General features: G+C 41.4%; 2 protein-coding genes across 11 annotated transcripts in view; one reads left to right on the plus strand and one right to left on the minus strand.

Annotated features, from left to right (window-relative positions):
- The window catches only part of MIER1 (MIER1 transcriptional regulator), a 58,847-nt gene extending 52,814 nt beyond the window's left edge, over positions 1 to 6,033 (minus strand). Inside the window, exons 1-3 of one of the 10 annotated variants that reach the window (XM_041770208.1) lie at positions 5,839 to 6,033; positions 4,633 to 4,733; positions 1,827 to 1,900 (exon numbers count right to left, since the gene is read on the minus strand). In XM_041770208.1, coding sequence (XP_041626142.1) covers positions 1,827 to 1,900; positions 4,633 to 4,733; positions 5,839 to 5,905 — 242 coding nt within the window. In that variant the 5' untranslated portion in view covers positions 5,906 to 6,033. The other 9 variants (XM_041770203.1, XM_041770202.1, XM_041770204.1 and 6 more) reach the window with 9 other exon arrangements.
- A 42-nt stretch (positions 6,034 to 6,075) lies between these two features.
- DNAI4 (dynein axonemal intermediate chain 4) overlaps positions 6,076 to 16,373 on the plus strand; it is a 100,115-nt gene continuing 89,817 nt past the window's right edge. Inside the window, 2 exon segments of the mRNA XM_041770198.1 lie at positions 6,076 to 6,155; positions 6,157 to 6,270. Coding sequence (XP_041626132.1) covers positions 6,103 to 6,155; positions 6,157 to 6,270 — 167 coding nt within the window. The 5' untranslated portion in view covers positions 6,076 to 6,102.

The following is a 16,373-nucleotide window of genomic DNA, read 5'->3' on the forward strand; positions in this document are numbered from 1 at the left end:
CCCGGCCCCTCGCACCGGCCGGCGAAGTTGCGCCACCGACGCCCCTGCCCGGCGGGCGCCCACCCCCGCACCCCCGCACCCCCTCGGCACGCACTACCACGCAGCGCTCGACCCTTCAAACTGCCCCCGAAGTCCAACTGCGCCTCCGCCTCCTCCTGCCCCCGGACCCATCCCAACTAAGTTCCAGGGAAAGCTCCCGCCCAAAAGCGCGGCCTGTTCCGGACAACAGGTGGGCAGTGGCGCCAGCAGGGCTGGGCCTCTCCTAGCCAGGCCCACTCCACTCCTCCCCGGCCAGGGCCCGGGGGCGCCCGGCTCCGGGACGGGGAGGGGGAGCTCGCTCCCTTACCTCCGCCATATTTGCCGTACTGACGGGTCACATCTCCGCGGCGGCCGCAGCTGGGTCACGGCCAGAACCCGGATGTGAGACTCGGCTACAGGACTCCAGCCGCCGCCGCCGCCGCCGCCTCGGCCGCTCCCGCCGCCGCTGCTTCGGCGGGAACGCGCAGGAGCCGCCCGAGCGCGCCCACCACACCCCACTCCGCCCCCTCGCGGCGCCCGGGCTGAGCAGGACCGGAGGGAAAAAGCCGGCGCGCGCGCGCGCACAAGGGGCGCGCGCGCGGCCCCGCGGCAGCCTTGCCGGGGAGGAGCGCGGAGGGGGCGGAGCCAAGGTGGGTGTTGGGGGGAGGTGGGCATCTCCGCGCGGGGCGCCTCCCCCGCCCTGGCCGGTCCGCGACGCCCGCTGAAGGAGAGGGCCCTAAGGGACCAGAGAGGGCAAGGAAAAGTGCCCCAAAAAGCCGCGTTCAGCCTTCACAGCGCAGCGGAAAAGACACGTTGTGTTCTACATGTAGGCCTTTTTTGAAGTGCATTTGCTGGAAAACGGATGTCGCTGTGATGCAACAAGGGCAAGGGCGCAAAGTAGAGCGCTTTGAAAGCGGCTGTCTCTTGACAAGTATTTCAGTTGATTCCTGACAGGGAATGTCAAATCCCACATCCCCAAATCCTAGAGGTCAGAGCAGAGATTAAGGAAAGGGGCTGTGGATACAGGTAGTCTGCTGTCCTCACACCTCCCTGGCTTTTTTTTTTTTTCCCCTCACACACTTCCTGAGATGCCAGGAGCAACATAATTGTGCAACGTTTGGATTTTGCACAATTAGAGAAATTTTCTAAATGCGAGATACTGAAAAGCTGCTCTTTGATGGATATTCGTAATCTCTGACTTGACTGCATCTAGGGAAAACCTGCTTATTTGCAATGCCTGAAATGCCAGCAATTTGAAAGTTTATTTTAAAATTTTGGCCTAGAACTGCCAATTGGCCTTCAACGCCAACTCTCATGACTGCACCGCCAATGATTGCAAAATAACAAACATGTTTCCCTTCCACTACTAAGGCAGATACTGGCTAATGCAAAGGTGATATTAAAACATGCACTAACATATTTTACTCAACCAGGAGTTTAAAAATCTTAATTTCAAAAAGATTGTTTTCCCCTAAATGTTCAAGGGTTCTTAATGCAATTTCAAAAATGATTACCCAAATCAACCAAATATAAAAAGTCATTCCTTCCAAATAATGTGATGCCAGCACCACCATATACTGCATAAATGTGCACATTTACAATTTTTCTTTAATACTCAACTTACAATGCAATATGGGCTGTTTTCTTAAATTATTTGTATTCCCTTAAAATTCTACACTCTATTAAGCAGTTTCCTTTTTCCAAAGATTCAACATTAACTTGAAATTCTTATGTCCGATAATATTTGTGCATGAATAATTTGTGCATTTACAGGTATATGAAGTAGCTGCTAAGTGAAAGGACATTACCTGGTAATTTGACAGGAAAAGAGTCCACAGACAGTCTGTAAACCAATTAAACATAAACATCTGATGCACATTTTCTACTGAAAGAAAAGCAAGGGAAAGAAGAGAAAGGAAAACTTTAAGGTTCCCAAATCTACAAACAATTTTTACCATTAACTGTACTGTACAGTATTTTCACTTTATTTTTTTAGAATACTTTTATAAAAGTGTTTTTCAGGATTCCTTGGGGGGAGAATAAATATTTTAGCACAGGTACATAGAGTTACCCTACTGAATTACCTTAGTCCTTTGGACTCAAAAAACAGTTTCTGAAAAGTCAGTTTCTGTTTAAATAGTTTTCACTTTGAGATGTTTGATGGAAAACAGCTGAAGACAAAGAACAATTGATGTGCATAGACCTGGGGTGGGTAAAGACAGAATAAGGGGCCTAGAGGTAGAAACTCAGGCTTTAAAATAACATGGGATAAAGGAGGATTTTCCATTTAAACTAATATATGAAATTTAGTTCACAGAAATTAAAAAGTATTGTCAAAATGCAAGGTACAGGAATAACTTGCTTGCTTAAGCCCATTTACTCTTTGATTCTTAAGTTAAACCTCAACAAAAAAATCCCAATTATGATTAAAAAGCTGGGGATCATGGCCCCTTAGGCTACAGAATGAATTCTGAAATTGTCAGGAAAATCGGATCTGGGACTTATTTGAAGGGAATCCTTCTTACCGATAAATGACTTTTAAGTTTATTAATATTGTGAATCATTTTTATTAATTTTAAGTGGCATCACTTAGAGGAAAAATTCCCTCTATGTTTTTCTCCTCCCTTTTTAGTAAATGCGGGTTCAGTCCATTTTTTAGGCTTAGATATTCTAAAAATATATAAAGTTAGAAATAGCTCCAATATTGTTAAGGCATTAGTAACACATTACTAATGAATTCAGTATAGTTTTATTCCCATTTTATTCTCATGATATACTTATCCTTCAAAATTTAACCACTTTAAGGAAAGTAAAGTTTTTCTCAAAAACTCTTGCTTACCTCCTCAGTATCAAATATATGAAAAGTAACATTCATGAGCCACACACCATCTTAGTGTTGGATGGGACCTTAGAGGTCTTTCAGTCAATTTCTACCTTGTCTAGATAGGAATCCCTCGTTACGTGTCCCCACTATCAGGCTTTTCTGCCTATGCTAAAACACCTTCAATGACTTACTGTCTGATGAAGAGGCTGCTCTTTTCAGAAAAAACTGTACGTTTAGAACATTCTTCTTTTTATTAAACCAGAATCTATCTCCTTGTTACTTCCATCCACTTCCCTGAGTTTTTCAGCACTTTGGATTAATTCAACAGATGTCTTCTTTGTATTTAAGTGCAAACAATCAATATTTATACTTAGGTTAACAAAATATAAATCTTTAATGCCTACCGATAATACTAGAAGACCTAAAAATAAGACATAACAGAGTTAAAGGTATGAAAAAATACACCAATACCTATGAGCTGTTTAAAATCATTACCGTTTATATAGTATTTATTAATGTGATATCTAAAATGGTAATTGTTAGAATTGGATAATAAAATATTTTAAAGTTAAACTAAAAAGTGTGGTTAATTCCAATTTTATGTGAGGTTTGTGGCTAATGTCCCAAAACAAACAAACAAACAAACCACTATACAAAGCCTGAATAAATGCCTCTTGAGCTCCCATTCCCCACCTAAAGGCTTCCTTAGTTTCAGGCAAACTAACATTAACTTTCACCACATTTAAGTTTCTCAAAACTGCTATCATATTTGGAAATCATTTTTAAGCAATTTACTAGATACTCCATTAAAAGTCATTAAATATTTTTATAGAAGCTATCTCACACACTCACACACACACGCGCGCGCACACACACACACACACCCCTTTCAATTATTATTTTGGTTTTAACAAAAGCCTTTTAAGGTCACAATTTTACTTCAGCCAGTACCTTAAACTAACCAATAAATAAAAGTCTTTGGCAGTTTACATATACCTAAGAAATATAACCTTTTATTCAGGACCAATACTTGACTCAAATATAAGATATATACCTATACTACATAAACAAAATGTTATGCAACCCAGGAACCTCTCATAATGCTCCAAGAAAATACCTGTAACAATTTAGGCTCTAGGACTGTTTGAATGCAGCAGATTCAAAATCTTAAAAACAAATTCTCTACCTAACCATTTTCAGAGTCTGTGAGTCCTTCTGAGATTGATAGACTATTTACTAAAATTTTTATTTGAAAGTGTCAACCTACACATGAAATGCAGGTAAAAATTGACAAATATCTATTAATTTGGTTGAAAATACCTGCATATCAAAAAATTTAAAAAGGATATCTGATAAATTGAGAGTTTACCTTTACTTTAGTATGCAGAACGCAGGTTACAAAGCAGTAATGCAATACATTCGGAAGCCCCACATCTATGCAAGAATCAGCATCATCTTTTTGTTAGTTTAGTTTTTATTATTAATGCCACCCCAAAACACTTACATAGCCTTTTGTCTCTTCAAGTAACAGGGTTTTTTTTCCATAATTTTTTTTTTTACATAAAGAGTTTTATCGAATGACCCCACTTTATCAGATTATCACAAAATGTTATTTTTATAGCCCTAATATTGTTGACATGTTATTTTTATCTCACCCCCAACTCTGGAAATTATTGGCCTATCATCAATTCTCAAACACTGGAATATACAGAAAGGGTAACGGAGTATTTATATTACTTGAGGGAGTTTGGACTTTCCCTCCCTTAATCTCCAAGTGTGCCCCTGCCTACCAGCATCACATCCGTCTTGTCTGCATTGAACCTCAACCAGTTGGTTCTTAACCACGTCCGAAACTCAGCCAGGCACTGGGAGAATCGAGCCACCACACCATCTGGATCAAAGAAAGAGAGCCTCAGTAGTAACGAGCCCAGAGACGATGATACCACAAGCTCACCATGTCTCTAATTCTCAGCCTGTCTCTAATTTTTAAAAGATAGCCAAGAATTAGGACAAGGATCCCATGACAATTTTAGGAAAACATTAATTAGCCTTGAGACATGCAATTGGTAACCGACGGTCAAGGAATAAAAGCGGCCCAATAAATAGGTCGCCTCATTCCATCCATGACTGAAGAAAGAAGGTTCGGTCAACTCCGCGTCATCTGGGCTAAGCGGCCTCAGTAGAAGGGCCAGTCTTGTAACTGCATAAGCTTTTCTGCAAAATTAAGAGTTTAAGCGTTGGAGGAAGCTTTAAGGATAACAGGGGCCCGGAGAGGGGCAGTGACTTGCCCAAGGTCACACAGCAAACGGGGACCAGAGATGGGCTCCAAGCCAGAGGTCTTTCCACGAAAAGCTGCAAGAACAAGGCCATTTCAAGGAGGGGTAGGCATCTGTCCCCAGGGATCTTCCCACGGGCTGGCAGGGCCTTGTTCCTTCATCTCAATGCCCTCCTCCAGTGTCTCTCCCCTCCCTCACTCCCCTCCGAAATGGGCTGGCCCGCCCAGGACCCCGCTCACCACGGGGCACTGCAGTGCAAGCAGGAGCCTCCCAGGGGCTGGGACCGAACCCGTATCCACAGGGGAAAAGAGGCGGAGCCACAGGGGGGATGGTCAGCTTAGCCCCACCCCGACCGTATTCGGGGCCGACAGGAGAAAGGGGCGGAAGCAAACTGGGCGAGACGAACTCACACCGCAGCGGATTCCCAGCGCGCCGCCGCCGCCGCCGCCGCCGCCGCCACCAAAGCAAAAGACCGGGCTGGGAGGGGGAGCGCGGAGGAGGGCAGCTGCGCATGCGCCTCGGGGGGGCCGGCGCCCTCCGGGAGGGGGGAGCGGGCCGGGCGCGTTCTCTTGCAGCCCCTCCCCGGAAGTTAAGGGTCTTCCGGGCGGTGCTCTACGGTGGGGGAGGGGAGGGGGAGAAAGGGGAGCGGGGACACCTTAGGAGCCCCTCGTCCCAATCAGGACTAGGAGAGGAGAGATGGTGTATGGAGGCTGCACTTACAGCCGCTGCCGCTGCTGCCGCCGCCACCTTCACTGCTGCCGCCACCGCCTGAAGAAGCCCCATCCATCCGCCTGCAGCCGGGGAGACTCAGAACCTGGGCGGGGCCTGGGGCCCGGGCCGCCCGCCTCCTTTTTCTAGTCGTCGTCCGGAGCTTCCTCTTGCTCCACCAACCCTCTGCCCTCCCCTTCGCCTCCGCCCTCCTCTCGGTCTCCAGCCGCCAGCCAACCGCGCGGCCGCTTGTTGAGCCGGGGCTCCTCCGTCTCCATGACGCCCGGCAAACATTCCGGAGCCTCAGCCGGAGCCGCTAGCGCCGGGCGTCGGGGTCCAGCGAGTCCGGAAGCAGCTAGGGAGGGGGGGGCCGAGCACTCCGCCGCCTGTCGCCACCATGCCCACCTCTCCAGGAAACAGCCGCAAGCAGCAGAACCTCTGGCTGTAAGTCCGGCGCCGAGAACTTAGCCCACCCTTCTGGGGCCCTGACGGAGCTCTTTTAGACCCGGGCTCCTGCATCCGTGCTCAGACGGCCCTCGGGGCTCTCCTGCCTCGGCGTCCCCTTCCTCGGCCTCGTACGGCCTTATTGGGCCCCCACCCCCACCCCACCCCCACCCCCCAACTGCCGTGTTCGCCCTACGGGAAAAGATCTGCTTTGTTTAGAACCGCTCTCCCTCCCGACACTCCGGGGGTGGTTTTTCCGGTCAGCCGGTCAAGCTTGTTGCCCCCATTCAGCCCGCAGGTTCACTGTGCTCTGTGGTCCAGGTGCTCTAAAACCTCCTGCCTCCGTGCTTTAAAACCCATTCCTGCGAAGGACGTTCTGCCGTTTCTGCAACACCGGAGAGAGAAGCTGGAGGAGAGCGCACAGCTCTGAGGACTTGTTTTGCTTGCAAACCTCAAAAGATGCCTTGGTGCTGCCCCAGCAGCCGCACTAAAGTTTCCTCATTCATCCGCTCTCCTACACTTCAGACCACTTTTGTTCTCTCTTCTCAGACCTTCAGCATCTCTCCTCCAATCTGCAGCCCAGCTTATCATTCTTACCAGGACTCTGAAAGTTCCTGGGAGAGACCCTTACATTCTCTCTTGAATATGGTTCTCAGGGCCCTTTGTCCATTCTACCACTCCACCGAAACCGGTTTTTTTTTGTTTTGTTTTTTTTGTGAAGGTCGGCAATAGGCGCCCATCAAAATGCAAGGTCTTATTTCTCAGTTTCTTAGCCCTTCCGCTTCTCGTTTTGAATCATTTCATTTGGTTGCTGGGACCCCACTCCTCCCTAGTTCTCTCCTTGTTTTGTGGCTACTTCTTTTCAAAATACTTTGGTGGTACCTTTTCTTCTTTCCCATATCTAAATATTGGAGTGCTGCTGCAGTCAGTCTTTAGACCCCTTTCCTTCACTCTTGTCTTATGCCTTTAAAAATCACCTGTACACTGATGATTCATAAATTTATATCTCTAGCCGGCACCTCTTCCAAAAACCAGACTTCAAGAAAATCAACATCTGTACTTAGAAGTTAATAGGCATCTCATAATTCATATGCAGAACTAACCTTATTTCCCCCTCTTCTCTACTCTGCAGTCTTTGCCATTTCATTAGATAGCAGTTTCTGCTCCTCTAGTTACTCAGTAAAAAAACTTTGCAGTTTCTTTTGGCTTCTCTAATGCCCCACTCCATCAGCAGATTCTATCATTTTTACCCGCAAAATAAATCAAGACTAATAGAAGTCCCTGTAACATTATAGTAACCAGCTAAATGGTCTTCTTACTAACACCCTACACATGGTAGTCACTATGGCTCTTCTCAAAGCCCTCCAGTTTTTTCCATTTCATTCAGTAAAAACTCACATCATTACAGAGCCCCACAGGATCTCACTTTGGACTCTTCCCTTTGGCTGATTGTTCCACAACAATATCAGACACATTATTTTCCCACTTTACGGCCAGTGCATTTGCTGTTTTTTTGTGGAGTTTTTTTTTTTTTTTTCATTTGCTGTTCTTTGGAATATTGCACCTCCACATACTTTCATGACTCACTTATTTCCTTCAGATGTCATCTTATCAAAAAGTCCTTCTCTAACCACTTCTCATAAAGTAATATAATACTTCTAATTCCTAGCCCTTCCAGTTCCTCAATCTTGGTTTAAACTTATCTATAAAACTTATCTCTACTTGGTATATAATATACATGTTCATCAGTGTGTCTTCACCCAAACTATGGTATTCCATAGGACAGACATTTTTGTTCTGTTCACTGCCATTGCCTTGAATGAAGAAAGCATTCTATTTGCTTACTGAACGAATGAATAATGTATGTGAGTAATATTGGTTACTGTGCATCCTGTCTGGTTTTTGTTTATACTTATAGGTATGGAAATCTCAAAGTAAAATTAAGCTGAATTCATGAATTCTCTTGGGGATTTCCTAAATAAGGGCAGATTCATAACAGATTACCTATTAAGGAAAGAATCAGGTGGGAAGTAGTATAACCTTCACTTTTTTAGATAGCCATGTTATCCAGTCAAAGCAAAATTTCAGATTTTAAAATTACAACCATTTGTTTGACCTAATATGTTATTTCTCATCTTCTTCCTTTTAGATTTAATGCTGATCTTGGAAAGGATCTCATGAAACGTGTATTTAACATTTTTTTACTTTCTCCCATTTTTTCTGTATTAGGTGTTTACCATTAGCGTAACAATCTCCCAGCGTGATAAAACAGCCAGTCTTTCTTCAATGCCCCTATCCCACTTCTCTGCCCAGTCCCTCTATTCTACTCTCTTACAAATTTATGCATTTCCTTTCAGTTCTTTGAGTTTTCATGTTACCTGTCCACTTTTTTTTTATTAGCGTTCTTACCATATTAAGAATAATTATTTTAAATTCCCATTCTTGGCAATTCCAAAATTTCTACTATATCTTAGTCTGCTCTAATGCTTGCTTTGTTTCTTCAGACTGTTTTTTGCCCTTTGATGTGCTGTGTAATTTTTTGTTTAAAAGCTGAACGTGTTGCATCATGTAATATGAACTGAAGTAAATAAGCCTTTAGTGTGAGATTTTATGTTTATCTGGCTAGGAATTAGGCTGTGTTTACTGTAGCAGTAGGTTTATGAGGCTTCAATTTCCTCCAGTGTCCTTCTTTTTGTCTCTCTTTTTTTTTTTTTTTTTTTTTTTTACATTCCCCTAGAGACTCCTTGGAGCCTGAGCCTTGCAGCTCTTCCTATTTCAATCCCCTGTTATTGTACAGGAAGGAGACCTATTGGTGTGATGGTAAGATATTGAGGGGAGAGAAAATGTTCCATAATCCTATAATTAGGTCTTAGTCTTTTAGTGGACCTTTGACCTTGAGCTATGACCTTCAAAAGTCTTTCTCATATTTTTTTCCTTCTCAGGTAGAACAAGAAATGTAGAGGAAAACTTGGAGTTGTGTATTTATTTCCCTTCCCCCATGTTGATTAGGCTCTGCTAAAATAGTTTTCCTTGAAGCCAGACCTTTGTTAAGGAAAACTGAAAATTCTGGGTATATTTTAGAATGGTTATGTCCTATTCCCATGCTGGAATTATGAGGGCATTTTTCTCTGATCATCTTCCTGAGAGGCTGATGGGTGTCTTTGTAGGGCTCGGTGAGTGAGACTGGGCCCTGAGAGTTTTTATCTTTAAAATTAGTTTACACTCAGTCTCCAGCAGTCAATTACACTTTAAGTTTTCCTACCATTCACTACCTATTATTTCCTACCAAACACCCTAGTTGCAGAGTTTGTTCCCAGTAAATTGTGATTCTCTTTCTCCTGCTTGTCCAACTTTGGGGCCAGTGGTTTATCTATAAACTGATCTGATGGATCTAAAGAGACCTGTTGATTTTCAGTTTGCTAAGTCTTTCTTGTGATAAAAACAAGATTGGTGACTTGTGGTCTTTACATGTTGAACCAGAAATATCTATGTTCATTCTTTAACCCTTGCAGTCTGTTGTCTCTGTTTCTATTCAAAGGTCAGTAATGAGTGACTGAAAGCTTTCAAAAGTCATCAAATTCAATGGGCTTTCTTAACTTTTCTGCCTCTCTGTAGCATTTGACAATATTGATCTTCCTCTCCTCAACCCTGAGCTTTATTGGCTCACTTATTACTGGTCTAAATGCTACTTTTCTGGTTTCTTTTATCTCCAGCTTCTCCCTCTAGCTCTGTTACCTTCTCTTTGTGCCTTTAGGTTTTTATTTTAGGACTCTGTTCATTTACTATCATCTCCATGCAAAGATTCTCAAATCTGAATCTCCAACTCTAACTTTTGTTCCTTGAAATTCACTTTACTCTTGCATTTTGAACTGCCACCAGACAGCTACACCAAGATATCACTGATATCTAATATGAACATGTCTACAATTGAACTTTTTAACTGTGTTTTAGAAAACTAACTTAATCCCCACCTTAACTGTATGAGATACGTACTATTATTAACCTTAATGTAAAAATAAAGAAACAGATGAATTATTGGATGAGTTTGAGCATTTAAATAGACCTTTGAGTTTAAGCTTTCTTACTTGTAAAACATGACTTTAAATATCTTACAAGTTATTATAAGAATTAAATTATAAAATACAGGTGGATGTTCTTTGAAATTTAAAGTTTAAGTGGCATTGTTATTATCTGTTACCAAGTCCTATCAGTTCTGTATCTGCTATCTTTTAAGGGTGCCTAAGATATGTTTTTATGTTTTATAGACATGGAAATGACTCTTACGAGGGGAGAAGTCTTTTTTTTTTTTTTTTAATATTCATGGATCTATAGAAAAAGGAGGCATGGTATGCCATTGCCACACAGGGTTCCACATAGGAAAGTACAAGGGCCAGTCAGGAGATAGAACAAGCAAGAGGAAACATGGACAAGAACCTTTATTGTGGTTTCTGTGGGAGGAATAGACAAAGCAGAACAAACAGGTTTAGAATTGGCTCGTTTGGATAATTTCAAAAGGCTCTGGTTCCTGTTGTAAGGGGGATTAGGGCGGGTGGATAGTGACCCAGAAAGAGATTTGAGAGCCTGAGAAAAGGAGTTGGTAAGGGTTAGGCTCTGGATTGGCTGGTTTGCAGATGTAAGGGTGCTTGTGGGTAAATCTTTTACTATGTATAGGATTTGATTAACCTTGGGTGGGGCAGTCCCTCCAGGGTCAGCAAGTTCTTTGATGTCAAAACACCAAAATGCGAAAAATAAAAAGACATGCTTAACACAAGGTGTATCTTGTATTTGTTTTATGTCTATATCTGCTGCTCCATGTTAAGCCTTGATTACTTCTCACCTGAACTATTCCCATAGCATCTAACTAATGGTCTTACTTCTACTATGTTCCTGCATATGTTCCTGCATACAGTTAAATATTTTTGGAACATTGTTTAGGTCACTTTACTCTTTTGCTTAAAAACCTTCAAAGCCACTCTCTTGCTTTTGTAAAAAAAAAAAAAAAAAAAAAATCCAAAAACATAGCCTGGCTCTTTTGTTTTTGGTTAACTTTGTTTTCCTTCATGCATTTAATTGAATTATTTAGGATTCCCTGTACATACCACATGCTTTTCTACTCTCGTTCACAAAGGTCTTTCCTCAGGGTGCATTTTTCACTCTGCTCCAATACCCTTGTCCTCCTTCACCTCCTCCTGCACCAAATACAAATACATGCACATCCCAAATATTTCTTTTGAATTCTATTTAAATTTAAGGCCTAAGTCAGATGTCACTGTCGTGATTTCTCTGTTCATACTTCTCATCCAAAGTAATCTTACCACAATGCTCATTTCATCTTCTGTGTACTTCCTTTGTGGCACCTAAAATTTTGTACTTCTATTATAATCATATACATGTTTTATCTATTAGATTGTAAGCTCCTTAGGGCTCATAGATCTGATTCATATTGTATCCTTGCCAGTGTGTAGCACAAGGCCTTACCTTATGTACAGTGTTTTATAAATAACTTGAATAAGTGGAAGAAATTTATTGGTTTTAGATGGAAATTACCATCATCTCATTAAAATAAGGGGCTAAATACAGAAACTTTCACAAGCCACACTTATTTTTCCTTGTGATTATTTATTTCATAGCAAGATTTGTGGATGGATAGCATGTTTTTAATGTCATTTGCCCCTGTTTTCATGGAAGTGATTATCAGGAGTTCTTTCAACAGATACCTATTTAATGCCTTATACTTTTGTTATTGCCTAGATACTGAAGATGCAGGAGTCAAAACAAATTAGGTCCCTGCTTTGGAAAACTCAAGAATGTCCATAGAGCTCTACATGACCACTTGTATGATGACTGTTTTCAGGTGTAATGGTTTTCAAAGTGGTTACCTCTTGAAACCTCAAAGTGGTTATCTTCTCTAATTTGCCCCTTTTGAAAACATATTTTCTAAGTAGTTAGAGATGTACCATAAATTTCTCACATAATTGCTACAGGTACTTCTTTCAATTTCTTTCAAAAAGTGGTCTGTATTTTCTGATTTCTTACTTTGCCAGGCAGAATGCTAAGAGCTATACTGTAACTATGGACATAATAAACATGGTTCCTTCTGATAAAACTTATAAGTATGAAGATGGAGGGGGTTCACTGATAATCCTCTCTCAAGAGATCCCAATAACTAGGTAATTGATAAATGTAACATCATTCACTAATTCATTTCTATTTGGGTCCTATAGAGAGTAGAAAGAACTGGTTTATGAGTAAATATGATATTTCATTAGGCATCTATTTGGTTTGAGATGTCTTTTTTTATTTTCAAATCCATTCCTTTATTTTTTTAATTTAAATTCAATTAACATATATTGTTAGTTTCAGAGATAGAGGTCAATGATTAATCAGTTTTTTTTTTTTAATTTTTATTTATTTATGATAGTCACAGAGAGAGAGAGAGGCAGAGACACACAGGCAGAGGGAGAAGCAGGCTCCATGCACCGGGAGCCCGACGTGGGACTCGATCCTGGGTCTCCAGGATCGCGCCCTGGGCCAAAGGCAGGCGCTAAACCGCTGCGCCACCCAGGGATCCCGATTAATCAGTTTTATATAATACCCAGTGTGCATTATATCATGTGCCCCCTTAATGTCCATCACCCAGTTACCCCATCCCCTCACCTCTCTTGCCTCCAGCAACCTTCAATTTGTTTCCTATGATTAAGAACCTCTTATGGGGCAGCCCCGGTGGTGCAGCGGTTTAGCGCCGCCTGCAGCCCAGGGCGTGATCCTGGAGACCCTGGATTGAGTCCGACGTCGGGCTCCCTGCATGGAGCCTGCTTCTCCCTCTGCCTGTGTCTCTGCCTCTCTCTCTCTCTGTCTCTATGAATAAATAAAAATCTTAAAAAAAAAAAAAAAAGAACCTCTTATGGTTTGTCTCCCTCTTTGATCTCATCTTGTTTTATTTTTTCCTCTCTTCCCCTATGATCCTCTATTTTGATTCTTAAATTCCACATATGAGTGAGATCTGTGATAATTGTCTTTCTCTGATTGACTTACTTCACTTAGCATAATAACCTCTAGTTCTATCCACATCATTGCAAATGGCAAGATTTCTTTTTTTTATGGGTGAGTAGTATTCCATTCTGTATATGTACCACATCTTCTTTATCCATTCATCTGTTGACAGACACCCGGGCTCTTTCCATAGTTTGGCTATTGAGGACATTGCTGCTATAAACATTGGGGTGCAGGTGCCCCTTCAGATCACTACATTTGTATCTTTAGGATAAATATCCAGTAGTGCAACTGGAAGGTTATTGGGTAGCTCTATTTTCAACTTTTTGAGGAACTTCCATACTGTTTTCCAGAGTGGGTGCACCAGCTTGCATTCCCACCAACAGCATAAGAGGGTTTCTCTTTCTCCACATCCTCACCAACATCTGTTGTTTCCTGAGTGGTTAATTTTTGCTCTTCTGACTGGTGTGAGGTGGTATCTCATTGTGTTTTTGATTTGTATTTCTCTGATGCTGGGTGATGTTCAGCATTTTTTTTTTAAGTATCTCTTGGCCATTTGGAGGTCTTCTTTGGAGAAATGTCTATGTCTTCTGCCCATTTATTGACTGGATTATTTATTTTTTAGTTGTTGATTTTGATTAGTTCATTATAGATTCTGGATACTAGCCCTTTGTCTGATAAGGCATTTGCAAATATCTTCTCCCATTCTGTTGGTTGCCTTTTGATTTTGTTGACTATTTCCTTTGCTGTACAAAAGCTCTTTATCTTGATGAGTCCCAATAGTTCATTTTTGCCTTTGTTTCCCTTGCCTTTGGAGACATGTCTAGCAAAAAGTTGCTGTGGCTGAGGTTACAGAGGTTGCTACCTGTGTTCTCTTTTAGGATTTTGGTGGATTCTTCTCTCACATTTAGGTCTTTCATCCATTTTGAGTCTATTTTTGTGTATGGTACAAGGAAATGGTCCAATTTCATTCTTCTGCATGTGGCTGTCCAATTTTCCCACAGTTTGTTGAAGAGACTTTTTTCCATTGGATATTCTTTCCTACTTTCTCAAAGATTAGTTGACCATAGAGTTGAGAGTCCATTTCTGGATTCTCTACTCTGTTCCATCAATCTTTGTTTCTTTTTCAGTATTCCTTTGGCTCTCTGCAGTCTTTTCTGGTTCCATACAAATTATAGGATTATTTGTCTCAGCTCTGTGAAAAAAGTTGGTGATATTTTGATAGAGATTGCATTGAATGTATAGACATTTTCACAATATTTGTCCTTCCAATCCATGAGCATGGAATGTTTTTCCATTTCTTTGTGTCTTCTTCAATTTCTTTCACGAGCATTCTATAGTTTTCTGAGTACAGATCCTTTGCTTCTTTGGTTAGATTTATTCCTAAGTATCTTATGGGGTTTGGTACAACTGTAAATGGAATTGATTCCTTAATTTCTCTCTTCTGTCTCATTCATAGTGTATAGAAATGCAACTGATTTCTGTGCCTTGATTTTATATCCTGCCACTATGCTGCGTTCCTGTTATGAGTTCTAGCAATTTTGGGGTGGAGTCTTTAAGGTTTTACACATAGAATATCATGTCATTTGCAAAGAGTAAGAATTTGGCTTCTTTGCCAATTCAGATGCCTTTTATTTCTTTTTGTTGTCTGATTGCTGAAGCTAGGACATCTAGTACTATGTTGAACAACGGTGGTGAGAGTGAACATTCTTGCCATATTCCTGACCTTAGGGGAAAAGCTCGCATTTTTTTCCCCATTGAGAATGTTATTCATTGGGACCTTTTCATATATGGCTTTTATGATATTGAGCTATGTTCCCCTCTATCTCTACTCTATGAAGAGTTTTAATCCAGAAAGGATGCTATACTTTGTCAAATGCCTTATCAGCATCTATTGAGGGGATCATATGGTTCTTGTCCTTTCTTTTATTGATGTAATTTGTCACGTTGATTGATTTGCAAGTGTTGAACCACCCTTGCATCCCAGGAATAAATCCCACTTGGTCGTGGTGAATAATTCTTTTAATGTACTGTTGAGTCCTATTGGCTAGTATTTTGGTGAGAACTTTTGCATCCATGTTCATCAGGAATATTGGTCTGTAATTCTCCTTGTTGGTGGGGTCTTTGTCTAGTTTTAGGATCAAAGTAATGCTGACCTCATAGGAAGGGTTTGGCAGTTTTCCTTCCATTTCTGTTTTTTCGAAACAGCTTCAGAAAAGTTCTTCTTTAAATGCTTGGTAGAATTCCCCTGGAAAGCCATCTGGCACTGGACTCTTGTTTGTTGGGAGATTTTTGATTACTGCTTCAATTTCCTCGCCAGATATGGGTCTGTTCAGGTTTTCTATCTCCCTGTTTCAGTTTTGGTAGTTTATACATCTCTAGGAATTCATCCATTTCTTCCAGATTGCCTAATTTGTTGGCATGTAGTTGCTCATAATATGGTCTTATAATTGTTTGTATTTCTTTGGTGTTGGTTGTGGTCTCTCCTCTTTCATTCATGATTTTATTTATTTGAGTTCTTTTTTCTTTTTGATAAGTCTGACCAGGGGTTTATCAATCTTATTAATTCTTTCAAAGAACCAGCTCGTAGTTTATTGATCCGTTCTACTATTCTTTTGGTGTCTATTTCATTGATTTCTGCTCTAATCTTTATTAATTCTCTTCTCCTGGTGGGTTTAGGCTTTATTTGCTGTTCTTTTTCCAGCTCTTTTACATGTAAAGTTAGGTTGTGTATTTGAGACCTTTCTTGTTTCTTCAGAAAGGCTTGTACTGCTATACACTTACCTCTTAGAACCACATTTACTGCATCCCAAAGGTTTTGGGTTTTTTTTTCTTATCTAATTTTTTTATTTAAATTCAATTTGCCAACATATACTATAACACCCAGTGCTCATCCCATCAAGTGCCCTCCTTAGTGCCCATTGTCCAGTTACCCCATCCCCCCACCTACCTCCCCTTCTGCAGCCCTTTGTTTGTTTCCCAGAGTTAGGAGTCTCTCATGGTTTGCATCCCAAAGGTTTTGAAAAGTTCTGTTTTCATTTGTTTCCATCAGTTTTTAAATTCTTTAATTTCCTGGTTGACCCTTTAATTCTTTAGTAGGATGCTCTTTA

This window comes from Vulpes lagopus, chromosome 10 (genome assembly GCF_018345385.1).
Source record: "Vulpes lagopus strain Blue_001 chromosome 10, ASM1834538v1, whole genome shotgun sequence".
In the NCBI taxonomy this organism is placed as follows: domain Eukaryota; kingdom Metazoa; phylum Chordata; class Mammalia; order Carnivora; family Canidae; genus Vulpes; species Vulpes lagopus.